This window comes from Mesoplodon bidens (genome assembly GCF_964165515.1).
Source record: "Mesoplodon bidens genome assembly, chromosome: 10".
Classification (NCBI taxonomy): Eukaryota; Metazoa; Chordata; class Mammalia; order Artiodactyla; family Ziphiidae; genus Mesoplodon; species Mesoplodon bidens.
In genome coordinates this window covers 85010315-85027179 of record NC_138172.1, presented here as the reverse complement: position 1 = coordinate 85027179, position 16865 = coordinate 85010315, and the positions used below count along the sequence as shown (strand labels likewise).

The window sequence follows — 16865 nt, the reverse complement described above, 5'->3', positions numbered from 1 at the left end:
ATCTGCATCCCTCTCCCCTTTAAGACCTTCAGCTCTCTGTGTGAACCAGTCCCTCCTTCATGCAACAAGAAACAGGTGCAAGATGGGGCAGCTATCACAAGACAGTCCCCATCATGAGGCTGATGCTTTTGTCTTGCTTTTGTTGCCTGTAATGGCAGTCTGTTTTCTTTGGGGCATTCACTAGCTTCCTTTTCCTGATCCTTTGACAGGACAAATTTGGCGTGAGCTGTGCCTACATCCAGAGTCACAGCCACAACAATGAAAGTCGTGGGAATCTGTAAGGAGTCATCATTGGATCAGGGATACAGGGGCTCATTCTTTCTCTTCTGTCTGTGTGCCGGTTGCCTCAGGAGTAGATCTGTCCTGTACTGTGTGCAGGGCCTGCTACCACAGGACATGCCTGAGCACGATGATTCAGTCACCTGGTGGCAAAATGGCAGAAGGCTCTGTGGGCACCCAGGAGGATGCAGTGCTGAAGAGAGACTCCTGTTTTGGTGGGAAGAGAGGAACCTGTTTCACAATTTTGCCTCCAGACTGAGCTGCTGGACCAGCAGGACTGTGGCTGCACCCAACTCCCCCCAGTATCCATCTGTGGGTCCATTGCCCTGAGCACAGGCTTCCATGAGCTTTCAGGGTCAGCAGCTGACCAGCCAGGCCAGGGGCCCAGAGTTTACCCCAGGCAGCTCTCAGAAGCCAAATTTAACTTCCCCTGCCTGTGTCCTCAGCCTTCCTTACTGGCTCCTTTGGGCCACTGCATATATTTATTTCCTAAGCAAACACTTATTGTGCACTTATCGTAAATACCTCTTACACCTAAGGCTATAAATGTGGCAGGGTCTTATTTATTTATTTATTTATTTATTGCCCATTAAATAATAACTCTTAATTGGGTAGGGACAGTATATTTGCTCTTACTTTGAACTGGAGAGGCTGGAGCTAAGGCACCAACTACTCAACCCCAGACCCCACAGTCTTTCCTGCACATTGCAGGTGATGGCCCCCAGGCCTCACATGGCCCCCAGCTGAGGCCACTCACTGTTGGGCCATTAGTGGCTCCTGTTTGCTGTCCTTGGTGCCTGACTCTGACTATTGATAAGTAATTGAATCTTGCGAAGGGATACCGAGGAGGAAAATGAGACACAGTATCAGGACAGAAAAGAATAGGAGAATGGCTTGAGCAAATTCTCTGATACCAATGAGTCCTATTATTGTACCGCCCCTTTTTTCATCACACCCTTCAGAGCAGTTATGATACAATCAGCGACTAAAAATAGTAAAACATAACATCAGCCAGAAAGGCTTATAAATCCCAAGGGGGGTTGGTGGCAAAAGTAGAAAGATCTCACATCAGAGTCTGTGAACTCTGCAGACTTCCTGCTTTTAGATCCTCTGTGCTGGGGTCACAAAAGAGTTTACTGAATTATTAATTTGTCCCTTCGTTTTATTGCTGTAAAAGAAAAATATTTCTCCTACTGTCTCCCCTCCCTTTCAGGACAAGCTGAGTGCAAAAGATACGGGCCATTTCACGAGCTTCCTCCCCGGACCTACAGGGCGCCACCTCCCACAGCAGTTTCACTTCTGAGTTTAGTCCAGTCTGAGTTAACTTCCTCATCCAGATCTCAGGAACCGGCGGCTACGGAGGGAGCTAGCAGTGCATGTGTGCCTGCTGCCCGGTGAAGAGAGTGGGAAGGGTCCAGGCCCAGGTTTTTTCGGTGGAGGGAAAGGAGACGTGTGTGTGTGTGTGTGTGTGTGCGCGTGTGCGTGCGTGCGTGTGTGTGTGTGCGTGCGTGTGCGTGCGTGCGTGTGTGTGTGGTGGGCGGCACGGAGAAGGGAGTTTGTTTCCTGATAACAGCTGCTGGAACTCTGAAAATGGTCAGGACTGTGCTTCATAGCTCTCACACCCTGTCTGCTTTCTCTTTCGCCAGACTCCATGTCAGATCTCCGAAGATCCAGGATGTGAGGTGAGTGAAGACCCAGGACGGGAACCTTGGGGCCTCAGAGGAGGGGGAGGTCCTTGTCCCTGGGAGCAAAGCACCCCTGGCAGAGCAGAGCCTAGTGTATCTCTTGGGGGAGATAACCTGCCAAAGGATAGAAGTCTCCGGAAGAAATTCTCTACGGATCCAAGAGAGCCGTCCTGGTTATGAGAGGGACATAGCGTATCCAGTAACTTTAGTTGCATCCCTGCTTTTAATTCTGCCACTGTCAGTTCAAAGGAAAGGCCGCTCTCTTCCTCCGTCCTCTGCTGCCCTCCCTGACAAACTCCCAGGAATGGGGAAGCAGGGAACAGGGCTAGGTTCACGAAGCAACCGGAGCAGTGGGTGAAGGGACCGAGTCCTTTGTTCCTAGTCACCTCTCCTTTGTCTATTGGTTGTCAGGTCCTCGCTGGTGGACACTAGGTGTCCAGCACCCAGGATCCTACAGAGGCCCCACCTTCCCCACATCCTGGGTTCTGCCAACCCCCTGTGTTCCAGTCACCCTGAACTTCTCCTGGGAGACAAGTCCTGGCCTGAAAAGATAGTCACCTCCCTAGGAGGTGAGCTCCCAGGAGCTCTGAACCCCAGGACCAACCCCTTCTCTTCCCAGCTCTCTCTCCAATTCTCTTTTCCTCAGGTCAGGGAGGGCAAAAAGAACTTGTTGGTTTTTCTGGTTGTCTTTTTTTACTTTCATTATCATCCTGGGTGGGTCTCCACTGGGGACTTTATTAACCTGGTGTCTTTTGTTCTTTGTGGGGTGGGAGTGAGGGTTTAATTAGAGTCAAATTTAGGGAATTCCTGGCGGTCCAGTGGTTAGGACTCCTTGCTTTCACTGCCGAGGGCTCGGGCTCAATCCCTGGTCGGGGAACTAAGATCCCACTAGCTGAGAGGCGTGGCCAAAACAAACAAACAAAAAACAACAAAAAATTAGAATCAAATGTGATTGTCTCAATGAAATCCTTCATAGACCACCCAGTTACCTGGGTTACCTGGATGTAAGTGTTACTACCAGTTACAAAGAAGTAACTCTGGTACTAAGTATTCTTAATATTCATTAGAGCGGGAAAGAGTTTGACAATCCCTCACTGAGTTCTCTCTCTTGCTGCAACTTTGGTGAAGAAGTCTGCCTCGTTTCTCTATCTCTCTCAGTGCTTCGTCCAAGAAAACTTTTCACAATAGTGGAGTGTTCTCTCCCTGGGCTTTCGTGTAGCCACCAATCACCTGCACCTATTAAGCACTGAAATGTGGCTAGTGGGTGTGAGAAACAGAATTTTAAATTCTATTTAATTGTTATTAATTCAAAGTGCCCACATGTAATAGTCACTACCGTATTCCACAGCACAGCTACATTTGATGAGTCTTCTAAATTCCAATCTATTTCTTCTCTCTAGAGAGAAGACCACGTGACCTGTGGAGGCCAGTGGCAGCCAGTGCATCGGAAAGAGGCTCAGACAAGGTGAAGTTCCATCACTGGGGGAAAGTTCTGGCTGCTTCATCTCTGCCTCTAGATCCAATATTAGAGGTTTTCAGGGAAAGCCATGGCCTCAACCCCAATCACCAAGAAGATGAGGGAGGAAGCCACCTGTTCCATCTGTCTGCAACTGATAACTGAGCCAGTGAGCATCAGCTGTGGACACAGCTACTGCCACTGGTGCATAGTGAGCTTCTGTGAGATGCAACCATGGCTGGAGACATTCTCCTGTCCCCAGTGTCGGGCGCCATTTAAAATGGCGAGCCTCCGACCCAACAAGCAGCTGGGAAACCTCATTGAAGCCATCAAGGAGATGGACCAGGAAATGTCATGTGAGGAACATGGAGAGAAGCTCCATCTGTTCTGTGAGGATGAGGGCCAGCTCATCTGCTGGCGCTGTGATCGGGGATTGCAGCACAAAGGGCACACCACAGCTCTGGTGGAAGATGCATGCCAAGGTTACAAGGTGAGTGGTGGGCCAGAGGACCTTGGCGAGTACCCGGCCTCATGTTGCCCCCCAAGACCTGAGATTATTTAGCCTGAAACCCAAGATTAGGACCCTGAAATATAGTCTTCATCGTGTCATTCTTCTGAAAAGTAGTTTATGATGGGCCCTCACTGAATCAAGGCCTGATGGTCACTCTTCTCCCTATGCACTCTTGCTCAGATGAACTCCTCCCTGCTCTAGAATGCCATGTGTTCCAATGCACACCTGCATGTTCTATTGCCTCACACCGTCTGTGTAATTTGAGAAACCACAATGTGCAAGTCCATGGGATAGAGTCTGAAAACACAGGGGACGAAGACACACCCCCTTTTAGGTATCCTACAGTCTAATAGGGCAGACAAACCAGCAAAAAGACTGTCTGGAGTCCCCTGATTTGGATGGTGGGGAGGAGCACCAAGGGGTGTGGAATGGTACCTGAGGAATCGTCCCCACAGTGACTCTTGAAGAACACATACAAATTAGCCAGATATAGAAGTAGGGAGAACAGAGAGGGCATTCCAGACTGAGGGGCCCACATGTGCAAAGGCACAGCCATGAGAGCGTACCTGACTCGCTGTGACCAGGCCAGAGGGTGTGTGCAGGGAAGGCAGGTGATGTCATGGGAAAGGAAGTCAGGGCCCAGAACTTGGTATCCACTCAGAGTCTAAGCCCTAGCCCAGAGTAGTCCTGGCCATGGGGGGATTTTCATTTGCACAGTGAAGGATCAGGGTGACATTGAAAAGAACATTCTGGTACCGATACAATGAAAGGAATACCAAAGAGTAAAATTTAGATTGTTCCTATAAGAAGGGGGAAAGGGAGCAGTTCCAAGCAAGATTCAGGAAGGGGAATGAGTGGAAGGGTTTGGAAGTGATTGGTCACGGAGTATGAAATGGAGGGAGAGGTTGTGGGCCACTCCTGTTTATCACTTAAGAGCATATAAAGGAAGGCTGACCTTTGCTATTGTGGAACGAAGGAGGGGGCATGGTCCTGCTACCTTATTCCTTCTCTGCCCTGGCTAGATTTGAGAAAATTGTCATCCCCAGTGTGAGCTCCTTGTTCCCTCCCCTATGACGTGGAGGTGGTCTTCTATTAAGGTTCTGGGTCCTTCATGAGGACACGTCAATACTGACCACCACTCGGCACATGGCAGCTCTTCCTTAAACTCCATGGAGCAGCTAATTACTGTAATGGGGATATTCCCATTGGAATTATTTTCCCACCAAGTAGTAAAAGGAGCAGCACGGGGTGATGGTTCTAAGCCTTGAGAGTCAGACTGCTTAGTTTGAAATCTTAGTTCTGCTACTTATTAGATGGGTGACTTTGAGCAAAGTTATGTAATGTCTTCATGCCTTGGTTTCCCCAACTATCAGTGGGAATAATAGTAGTTCCCTTCCTCTCCAACATACATGCTCAGGAGGTTGTTATAAGCTTTAGGGACATTAATACATGTAAAGCTTAGAATAGCACTTGGCATGTAGTGAGGGCAATACAGTTTTTTGCTAACAAGTTCTATAGAGCCCTTTCTTGAGAGCACGTGAGAATTGAGTATACTTATTGGCTTTAGGACAAGAGCCAATTCTTTTTCTTTTTAAATCAAGATAAAAATTTTTTTCTAATTAATTAGGCTGTGTCAGGTCTTAGTTTCAGCATGCAGGCTCTAGAGTGCACAGGCTTAGTTGCTTAGTTGCCCCGTGGTGTGTGGGATCTTAGTTCCCCCACCAGGAATCAAACCTGCATCCCCTGCATTACAAGGCAGATTCTTAACTTCTGGACCACCAGGGGAGTCCCAAGAGCCAATTCTTTTAGTGTTGATAACAAGTAGCAATTTGGTTTAGCTTAAACTTGCTTTCCATGAAAATGTGAGAATCTATTTTGAAAAATAACCTGAAAGCTTGATATGGATACTAAATCATTTTTAAAGGGCTTCATGATACCATTCTTCAAAAGGTCTCAGAGCTCCCCTCCTCCATTAACTGTTTCTAATAACTTCAGCTGGCATCTTGGTCTGTCTTTCCTTCCTGACTCACCATAATACATACAGTTCCATGTATGCCAAACACTCAGGTATTGGTTCTGTTTGGGTCAGCACATTACTTCATAAAATCTCTTTAGGTGATTATTATCTTGTTTTATGTGCAGAATTTCCCTGGCAAGACTGTTAGTGGTGGATATAGCTCAGGCTCAGGGTCAGCAGGTGAGCTGGGATCACAGCCCAACCACCCACCAGTTACTGCATCTTGAGCAAGTTATTTATCCCCTTTCTAAGCTTCAGTTTCTGCGGCACAGAAATGATGTTAAAAATCCTACTAACTGCTCAGTGTTGCCAAGGAAATCAAATATGTTACCGCCTATACAGCCTTCAGCATGCTTCCTGGTAAAGTGTAAGGACTCAATACATATTCAATAGTCATGCTATTCTAATAGCCTTGGAGGGCTGGGATGCTCCTTAGGTGCCCAATGAAGAATTGTTGAATTGAAAAGACTTTATTCACCCAATTTTTCCTTCAGGAAAAGCTCCAGGAAGCTGTGACAAAATTGAGGCAACTGGAAGAGGAATGTATGAACCTGAAGGTGTTTACAGCAAAGCAAATAACCGAATGGAATGTAAGAGTTTGGGTTTATTGATCTCAAGCTAGTTTCCATCCTAGAGCTTAGGTACAGGGGATGATTGAGCAAAACATAGTGATGGCTTATTCTCACTAAACCAGACCAAACAGATAAAACACAAAGAAGAAACCACATTTGTTTTTATGTCCCTCATTGTCTAATATCTATGAGAATTTATCTCCAACCCCTTCAACCTTTCAGTAGTAACTGGCTAGGATTCCGAAACCTCAGTTAGGAGAAGCAGAACAGGTGTGCCCATTTACCTAGAGCCATTCTTGACTGGGTTTCAGTTCTTAATATCTCAAAGTACCTTCTGGATTTGAAGGCCTTATTAACCTTATTGCTTTGGCACATGTACCACAGTGCAGGGTATGGCTTTCAGCCTTACAGGTTCAGAAACCACCCTTTGTGAGCACTAAGAAAACAGAATCACTCCAGGTTGAGGTTCGTTATTACTCAAGCTCATTAGACTGAAGAAGGAAATCTATCTGATTTATAAGGAGGACCAGAGTGCTCCAAGAACCTACACACTTGGCACTGTAGCCTCTAGGGTCTGAAAGGCTGTTTCCATGGCTGACCAGCCTCCCCGTGATCAGAGATGCATTCCTTTATGGAAATATTTATGTAATTAACCGGCTTACAGTCAAATCCCACAGGCCAGTGAGCCATTTTGCCTCTTTCAGAGGTTTCTTCCAACCTTCCAACCTCTGCCCAATCCTTTGTGTACAGTTGTTAAACTTGAACTCTCAAAGGACACTCTTGCTTCCCTCATTTCTGGGATCTTGGGCAATGGGGAGGATCTTGATTATAACTAATACATATGGAAACCCTGTCAATGACACTCTACCACAACATCACAGTCATCAAAACACTGCGTAAATTGAAAAAGCACTCATGGAAACTGCAATTCTTATCTCCCCAAATGAAAGCTGAGTCCGACAAGGTGTACCATTTGGTTTCTTATACATAAGGATGAGTAGGTGGACCCGAGTTGGTGGATGACTATTTCGTAGTTAACTATGACAAATGCCTGATACCCAGACCTCCTGCTACTGAGAATCATGGACTCTCCTAATAGCCTGGTTGTCTTAAAGTCCAGTCTTGGTGATGTTCATTACAAGCTTTTGCTTCAAGAAATTCCCTTAGACTCAGAGCTACTTTCTTATATCCTGAATAAAAACTCATTTTTATCTTTGTAACTGATAAAGTTTTTAACCTTGGCCCTAGTCCCATGATTAAATTATCTAGCACTCCTGCACCTTGGCTGAAGAAGGATATTAATAAGGTGATAACCTCTCCCACATCTGAGTACCTGCCTTTCAGGCATGACTCTGCAGCGGGCAATTTGGGACGTTCTTCCAGCTCGAATGATTCATGGGAAAATAATGTTATGGTAGCTGAGCAAACTTTCTTTTGTGTATGTATGTGTTAAAATATGCATAATGAAATTTACTGTTTAACTGTTTTTATGTGCACAGTTCCATTCCTTCTTCCTCGTAACTCCTGGTAACCACTATTCTACTTTCTGTCTCTATGAATTTGACTATTCTAGATACCTCATATAAGTGGAATCATACAGTATTTGTTCTTTTTTTTCTGGCTTATTTTACTTAGCATAATGTCTTCAAGATTCATCCATGTTTTAGCATGTATCATAATTTCATTCATTTTTAAGCATGAATAGTATTCCACTATATCTATACACTGCATTTTGTTTATCAGTTCATCCATCAATGGACATTTTGTTTGTTTCCACCTTTCTTGACTCTAGGAGAAGATAGAAGTTCAGAAACAAAAAATCCAGTCTGACTTTAAGAATCTCCGGAGCTTCCTTCATGAGGAAGAGAAGTCTTACCTATGGAAACTGGAGAAAGAAAAAGAGCAGACTCTGAGGAGACTGAGGGACAATGAGGCCAATCTTGAACAGAAGAGCCATGAACTCGAAAGCTACATCCTGCAACTAGAGCATAAATGTCAGGGCTCAGCCCAAAATCTGCTGCAGGTAAGGCCATGAACTTGGAGAAGGGAAGGAAGGTATCTGTTCCTGAGCTTTTAGGAGGAGAATGGTGAGGAAGCATGGGAAGCTGGGCAAGGCCTGCCTGTTTCACTCAAAAATGGCACATTAGTGTAGGGAATTTAAAGTAATGTTTCTTTTGGATACACAGCAATATTTGCAAGTTGGCCTTCACTGGTCTATAGAACAGCTTTAGGTGAATCAGAAAAAATATAGATATGGTGGGTTCCTTGGCCAAATGGAACCATGGGCTAACTTTTGTTACCATTCGCCTCTGTCCCATGTTCACAAAACTCTGACTGTCAAACTGTCTCCTGAAATACTCCTCCAGATGACTTGTGGGTGACAAAGTGGGGCAGCCAAAAGAAGGTTATGAGTGATAACCTTCTCCCTGATTTGCTTGTAGAGCCCTCCAGAGCTCTTTCGGGTCCTTCTTTCAGCTGCATAATGGATCCAGCCCATTAAGACAAACTACGACTGGAGCTGTTTTTTCTATTCCCCCACTAATAGAACTGGAGGTCACACTGTAGCCTGAGAATGTAGCATGACTGTCCCACCACCATGTGATACCTGCTGCTACCATCTTAATGGCCCAGTCACAGGGGCTATGCATGGATTCACCATTACGGACCTTTGCAATGAATGGTCTCTACTGTGGGCTCACTCTGAAGGAAATTAGGTCACTGAAAGCAAGTCTTTCCAGAGGGAGCATGGGCAAAGCTCTTGGCCTTCTATCCTAAGCAGCCCACAGGTAGATGTGACTGCAGACACTGCAGCTCTCCACAGACCACAGCAAGGAAGATAACAGATAAACATTCTGATATGCTGAATATCCCAGGGGGCCGGGATGGAAATCATTCTATCTGGGTATCCATCAATATCTAAGGCCAGGGTTACTCTCTTTACTTCTTTGTAAGGAGTGTTTATAGAGAACAGCCCCACATGCCAAGTCCCATGAAATGCTGATGTTCCCACACTTACATTTTGTCTTTCTCCATAGGATGTGAAAGATACTTTGAGCAGGTGAGTCCTGTACAAATGCAGGAGGGAAGGGGTGTGGGTATATAGAGCTGAATGGAATTTACCACTGAAGAAGTCTTGGTCTCTGCTTATTCTAGGAGTTGGGCTGTGAAGCTAGAACAACCAGAGGCCCTCTCTTTGGACCTTCATACTGTGTGCAACGTTTCTGAGCTTTACTTTGATGTGAAGAAAATGTTAAGGAGCTATCAAGGTAGGTGAAGAAGCCCTAAATGCTACGGACAGAGGGACCTTAAGTGGTAGCCAAGTTCACCACCTATCCCTGGGCAGGCTCACAGCCAGAGGGGTCATTCAGATATTTTCAGTTGATCTGTCACCCTCTCCCTTGTTAGTTTGCTCCAGTGCTTAGACAGGGACATGGCATACTGGTTACCTGTGAAGACCCTTCAAATTCCTGCTCTCTCACTTATCAACTATGTCATTCCAGTCAAATAACCTCCTCAGTTTCCCCATCTGAAAAATGAAAATATTAATGACTCCCACTTCATTGGGTTGTCGGGAAAATTAAATATGTCAACACGTGTAAAGTGCTTAGCAGTGTCTGGGACATAGTGTTTATTGTTAATATTTTGGTCAATTCTCAGAGCAATGCAAGAAAGGTAGGTGAGTATTATGACTGTGGTCCAAATGTTTTAGGGCCTTGGCCCAGATAACACAGATGGTAAATGTTAGAACCAAGACAAAAAACAAGTTTCACCAATTCCAAAGCCTGAGCTTCCTGCTCCTTTGATTCTCTTCATCAATGCTTGCTATATCTCCACCATCCCTTATCCACAACTACAAGATTCCAAAAGTTCTGAAAACTGACAATTTTTTCATAACTCGTTTGGCTGCAAAATTGGACCTAACCTAAAATGATTTGGTGGCTGTATTAATTATCTATTGCTATAGACAAATTTAGTGGTTTAAAGCAATACACATATATTATCTCACAGGTTTTGTGAGATAAAGCTGGGCACAGCTTAGTTAGGTCCTTTGCTTAGGGCCTTACAAGGCTGCAATTAAGGTGTTAGCCTGGCTGTGTTCTTACCTGGAAGCTAGACTGGGGAAGAATCCTCTCCCAAGCTTACTCAGGTTGTTGACAGAATTTATTTCTTTATGGTTATGGGACTTAGGGCCCTGGCTTCTTGCTGACTGTTGGTCAGAGGCTGCCCTCAGCTTCTAGAAGCAAGCCATCAGCTGCTTGCACATGGGCCTCCCAACATGGCCAATTATTTCTTCAGAGTAAGCTCAGGAGAGAGTTCCTAGAGCAAGTCTGCCAGAAAAAGATGGAGGCTTATAAAATGAAATATAGTCACAGGAGTCACATCCCATCATTTTTGCCATATTCTATTGGTCAGAAGCAATTCACAGGTCCTGCCCACACTCAAAGGGAAGGAACTGCATAAGGGTATGAACACCAAGAGGCAGGATGACGGAAGGCTACCCTTGTGTCTGAGTGACATGGTGGCCGAACCTGAACTGCCTGATATGAGATTATTTAAAGTCTTTATTTATCCCACTTAGTTTGAATTTATGTTTTACTGCAGAAATATTGATGCATTAGATTAAAAGACAATGCCTTAGACCCTTCCAGGGGTGGGCACATAATTTAGAGTATCTGTATTATTTGCCTTTATAACATCAAAATATTCTGAATTTCAAAACTGATTTGGCCCCAGGGGTTTCAGATAAGGATTATGAACCTGTATTCAGGTTCCCCTCAAGTTAACAAGAACAAACAACAATAACAACTACCAAAAAATAGCAACTCTGTATTTGATCCTGTACAGATGCAAGGAAGGACTTTATATAAATTATGTCCAGATTTAACTGAGTTGATTTTTCTACTCTTATCTTTCACAGAAGGCATTACAACATGGTTCAAGTCAATCTGTTTCTAAAATGAGCTCATCTTTTAACTAGATAATTCTTCTTTTTGAAACCCTCATTATTAAAGCTTTTCTTATTAAAAAAGTAATATAAATAAATTGTAATCACTCAAACAGTATAGAGAGATACAAAAAAAAAGTTCAAGGTTTCTCTTACCCTTCTGCAGGTAACAAGACCTAGGTCTTTCTCTATGTTTTTACAAACATTTAATACATAGATCATCTCTTCCTATTCACCCATTGCTTTTTAAAGCCGTCTAATATTCCATAGTACGTCATAACTATACGTAACCATATTCCTACTGATGGAGCTTCAGGCTGCTTTCAGCACTTGGGTATTATAACATTTGCAACAATAACTTTCTAGTCCATGCAACCTTATATCCTGGTGCTTTCATTCCTGTAGGGCGTATACCTAAAGCTGGGATTGTTGTTAATCTTAACACATGTTACTAGATTACTTGTTCCAATGTAGCAACACGCACTCTCTCACCAGCACCAATAAAAACGATTCACACATACTGAACACTCTTTCTGCGACAGATGAGAAGAGCTTCCCGTGTGTTATCTTGTTTTACACCACAAGCCTCTCTGTAGGGAGCATTTTTTACTTTATAGATAAAGAAACCAAAACACAGAGAGGTTATGTGACTGTTGTAAATTCCTACAACCAGCAGGTGGTAACTCAGATAGTATCTCTCTAGAACTCACTCTCTTAATCACTCTGCAATGTGGCAAAAAGTGAAAATGATGTATTTTTTAATTCATTATCTTGTGGAGTGGACACTGAAGGTATGTGTAGTTGGTTTTTGTTTGTTTGTTGCTATTACACACAATACTACTGTGAACTTTCTTGTCCGTGCTTTCTTGTGTCCTGTGAATGGTTTCCTCTGGGGATATACCTTGAATTAAAAATGCTGCTGTGTAGAGATGCACATTTAATTTTACTAGATACTACAGATCTTGAAATTGTATCACTTTATACCCTACCAACAACATAAGAGATCCCACTGTTTCACATCTCCCTGACTCTCTGCTTATAATTTTTGGCCATCTGATGGATTTGAAATGGTACCTAATTGTGGACTTAATTTGAGTTTCTCCAATGTCACTAGTGAGGTTGAGCTTCTTTTAGTAAGTCCATTAGCCCTTCAGGCTTCTTCTGTGTTTTAAGAATTTTTCTTTTGGGTTCTTTTCCTTATTGATTTATGGGAGCTTATTATAGCCAACATCTTCTGTTATGTGTATGGCATTTTACATTTTCATCCTATCTTTTGATGTATAGAGATTCAAACTTAGAGTAGACACATTTGTCTTCAAGGTCTATGACTTTTGTTTCCAAAGAGCTCAGGAATCAGCCGTATTTCTAGTGATATTACCAACCTGTAAACATTTTAATTTCTCAGCTTGGTTTTCCTGGATCATTCAGGGAATACTAATGAAGCCTGAAACTTTTGTGAGTCAGGCTCATGATAAGGACTGACTGAAGAGAGTTTAATAAAGGGATTATTTACAAAGACGAGGATTTGGGTGATCATCAAGGAACAGTGAAGCAAACCAGGGCTAGGAATATGTAGGGAGCCATCACCTCCCCAAGGCTTCGGTAGCAGATGGAGGGAGCTGTAACCAGAGGCAGAGGAATGCAGACCCTCCAAATCATAGCTAGTGGGGAGGGACTTGGGGTACTAAATACTTCTAACTCTATTTCTTTTTGCTGTGTGGTCTCCTCTAGTGCTTCTCATTGGCTTAACCAAATAGCATTCAGAGGGAAGGGAGCCTGATTGATGTGTCCATAGGGGTTAGCCTTCCTGGACACAGAGCAGGCTGGAGAAAGGTGGGGAGTGATCTGGAGGGGCAAGTGGAGAACATCCAGCAGTGGAAGTGTTTCCTAATACTTGATTTCCCGTATTGCCACAGCCCAAATGATCAGTGTTTAACCCAGTAACACAGTGGTTTGCTAACTCTCTTACTGGACCACCCCATTACCACCTTTCATTTTTAAAATTGCATTGCTGGCCAATATCACACTTTATCATACTGTTTTATGTCTTACTTGACTCTAGTCAGATATTTTTCATGTATATTGGTCTCTGGTGTGTTACTTTATACTAATCCCTATAGAGCATTACCTGAAGCAAGAAAGAAGAGCTTACACTTAAAAGTCGGGAGACTAGGTGTGTGTCCTGAAGCCTGGGTAAAATTTTGGGTTTTCCAATAACAAGTTATGACATTAGTTGTGTCATTTTCCTTCTCTGATCCTCAGTGTTAATGGTAATTAAGCAGAGATGATGAAGGGCTCATTTCTGCTCCAATATTCCATAATTCCTAGAAGTCCTACAAGGGAGAGGAAGGGCTTTGGAGAGGACAGTAACCATGTTAACTCTGGTTAGTTCTGCTCCTTGGCTTCTCTGAGTGACTAAGATGATGAGGATGTTGAAGATGATGATATCATTATTATTACTGCCATTTACAGGGCACTTACTATGTACCAGGAATTTTACTAAGCACTCAGCATACATTAGCTCCTTCAATCCTCCCCACCATGCTTGGCGACAGATACGATGATTTCCACTTTATATTTAACAGAACTGAGGCTTGGAGAATGATTTGCCTAAGCTCACAACAGCTAGTAAGAAACAATGTGGTACATATATACAGTGGAATATTACTCAGCCATAAAAAAGAACGAAATGATGCCATTTGTGGCAACGTGGATAGACTTAGAGATTGTCATACTGAGTGAAGTAAGTCAGACAGAGAAAGACAAATATCATATGATATCGCTTATATGTGGAATCTAAAAATATGGTACAAATAAACCCATTTACAAAATAGAAATAGAGTCACAGGCATAGAAAACAAACTTATGGTTACCAGTGGGGCAAGTGGGGGGAGGGATAAATTGGGAGATTGGGATTGACATATTTTCACTACTATATAAAAAATAGATAACTAATAAGGACCTACTGTATAGCACAGTGAACTCTACTCAATACTCTGTAATGGCCTATATGGGAAAAGAATCTTAAAAAGAGTGGTTATAGGGGGAAGGGTAAGCTGTGAAAAAAAAAGAAAAAAAAAAAAGAGTGGTTATATGTATATGTACAACAGATTCACTTTGCCATACACCTGAAACTTACACAACATTGTAAATCAACTATACTCCAATAAAAATAAAAATAAAAAAAGAAACAATGCTTGGATTTGAATGCAGGCTGGTTTTATTTAAAATAAACTGTGCTCTCAGCTACAAAAATCTTGTCTTTTTTTTTCCCCCAGTCAGCGTGACTCTGGATCCAGATACAGCTTATTACGAACTAATTCTGTCTGAGGATCGGAGACAAGTGACTCGTGGATGCCCCCAGGAGAATCTTGATACTTCTTCTAGGAGATTTAGTGCCTTACCCTGTATCCTGGGCTGTGAAGGCTTCACCTCAGGAAAACATTACTTTGAAGTAGATGTGGGAGAGGGAACTGGGTGGGATTTAGGAGTCTGTATGGAAAATGTGCAGAGGGACACTGTCATGGTGCAGACGCCTCAGTCTGGATTCTGGGCCATCAGATTGTGCAAAAAGAAAGGCTATGTAGCGCTTACCTCTCCCCTAACTTCCCTTCAGCTGAGGGAGCAGCCCCTGGTTGTGGGGATTTTTCTGGACTTCGAGGCTGGAGTTGTATCCTTTTACAACATGACCACTGGTTCCCACATCTTCACCTTTCCAAAGGCCTCCTTCTCTGACACTCTCCGGCCCTATTTCCAGGTCTATCAATATTCTCCTTTGTTCCTGCCTCCCCCAGATGAGTAAGGGAAGGAGCAAAGTCTCCTCCTTGATTTAACTGGCATAGAGAGTATAATCTGAATCCCATGAGGACAGAAATGTGGTCTCTTTTCTTCGCTGCTATTTCCTTGTACCTAAAACAGTGCTGGGTTTTTAGTGCATACTTAATAAATCTGCATTGAATAAATGACTATAATGACTGTAAAAATACCCCAAGTGGTCAGCCTGAGCTGGGGAAAAGCAAGATAATAGCGATGATTATGCTTTGTCCTCTCCATCCCTCTTCAGTGGGTTCAGAGTTTCGAGTTCTAAGAGTTCTTGAGTGACCGGGAGGGTGACTCAGAGACCAGGAGGTCTGACTTCTCCCAGTTTGTTTGGTGCCATTTAAACTCATAGATGGGGGATGAGGAAAAGCTGCAATTGTCTCTGTCAACTGCAGAAAAGAGCAGGAAAATAAAAAATGCAATGACTCATCTAACCACTGACATGATTAATAATCTGAGCCACAGTAAGCCATTAATAATCTGAGCCATCAATAATCTGATGTAGTAAGTGTGGATGGCTACCAGAACTGGTGAGATCTGCTTGAGCAATAACCACCCTCCTACCCCCATCTCAGAAGCCAGTTGCAAGTCCAGGTTGTCACCTGTGCTTCTGACTGACTGGCTATAAATTGGAGGTTCCCATGATCCCCTCTTTGGGTTTGATCATTTGTTGGAATACCTCACAGAACTCTGAGAAACACTTTGTTTACTGGTCTGTTATATAATAAAAGATATGATAAAGGATACAAATAAACAAACAAATGAAAAGATACATAGGATGAGGTCCAGAAAGGTCCCTAGCACAGGAGCTTCTGTCCCCATGGAGTTGGAGTACATCACCCTCCCAGCATGTGGATGTGTTCACCAACTCTGAAGCTCTCCAAACCCTGTACTTTGAGGATTTTTATGGTGGCTTCATGATGTGGGCATGATCAACCATCAGTTTAATTTCCAGCCCCTCCTCCGTTCCCAAAGGCTAGGGAGTGAGGCTGAAAGTTCCAAGCAACTAATCATGGCCTGGTCCTTCTGGTGATTAGCCCCCATCCTGATCTATCCAGGAGCTCACCAAGAGTTGCCTCATTAGAACAAGAGACATTCCTATCACCTAGGAAGTTCCAAGGGATTTAGGAGCTCTGTACTAGGAACCAAGGGAAGAGGCCAATATATGTGTGTGTGCGTGTGTGTGCGTGTGTGTGTGTGTGTATACACATATGTTTTATAATTATTTCACAACATGTTAATAAACTTCTGTTTTTCTCTTGTTAGTCTAATTTACAGGTCCCTGGTTGGAGAACCTAAGATGGGTAGAGGAAAATGATTGTTTCCTCCCCTATACAAGCAACCCCAATGTTATTTGTTCTCTGTCCCCATAGTCCAAGCACATGTACCCACTCTGGAGCCTCAGACCCACTGGATAACTGAGAGACCCCACCTTCGTGCAGGATAAGTGAAGGCACCATCTGGATATTGCTAAGTTCATCTCTACCTCTAGGTGCCCTGCAGTCCTGTCTTATCCAAGTACAGTCCTGCCCAGTGAGGGGTGGCCTCCTTAAAACGGTGGCAGGGCCTAGAGTGCTTTGC

At 43.7% G+C, this 16865-nt stretch overlaps 1 protein-coding gene across 3 annotated transcripts; it reads left to right on the top strand.

Annotated features, from left to right (window-relative positions):
• Nucleotides 1-1394: 1394 nt before the first annotated feature.
• Nucleotides 1395-16490, top strand: TRIM38 (tripartite motif containing 38). Of its 3 annotated transcripts, none has more exons than XM_081247335.1 (8): nt 1395-1673; nt 1926-1961; nt 3365-3910; nt 6443-6538; nt 8313-8543; nt 9556-9578; nt 9674-9786; nt 14744-16490. In XM_081247335.1, the coding sequence occupies exons 3-8, from the start codon at nt 3512-3514 to the stop codon at nt 15265-15267; spliced, it is 1386 nt and encodes a 461-aa protein (XP_081103461.1). In that variant the 5' UTR covers nt 1395-1673; nt 1926-1961; nt 3365-3511; the 3' UTR covers nt 15268-16490. The 3 variants fall into 3 exon arrangements, with proteins under 3 accessions (XP_081103461.1, XP_081103460.1, XP_081103459.1); XM_081247334.1 differs by having other exon boundaries at nt 1395-1703; XM_081247333.1 differs by lacking the exon at nt 1395-1673 and having other exon boundaries at nt 1756-1961.
• The last annotated feature ends 375 nt before the right edge of the window (nt 16491-16865 follow it).

What these genes read in the sequence shown, in the direction of transcription:
- TRIM38 (XM_081247335.1), top strand. Translation starts at nt 3,512, where the DNA reads ATGGCCTCAACCCCAATCACCAAGAAGATGAGGGAGGAAGCCACCTGT. An exon ending in ATGCATGCCAAGGTTACAAG is followed by an intron (nt 3,911 to 6,442) that starts GTGAGTGGTGGG and finishes TTTTTCCTTCAG; the next exon opens with GAAAAGCTCCAGGAAGCTGT. An exon ending in CAGCCCAAAATCTGCTGCAG is followed by an intron (nt 8,544 to 9,555) that starts GTAAGGCCATGA and finishes CTTTCTCCATAG; the next exon opens with GATGTGAAAGATACTTTGAG.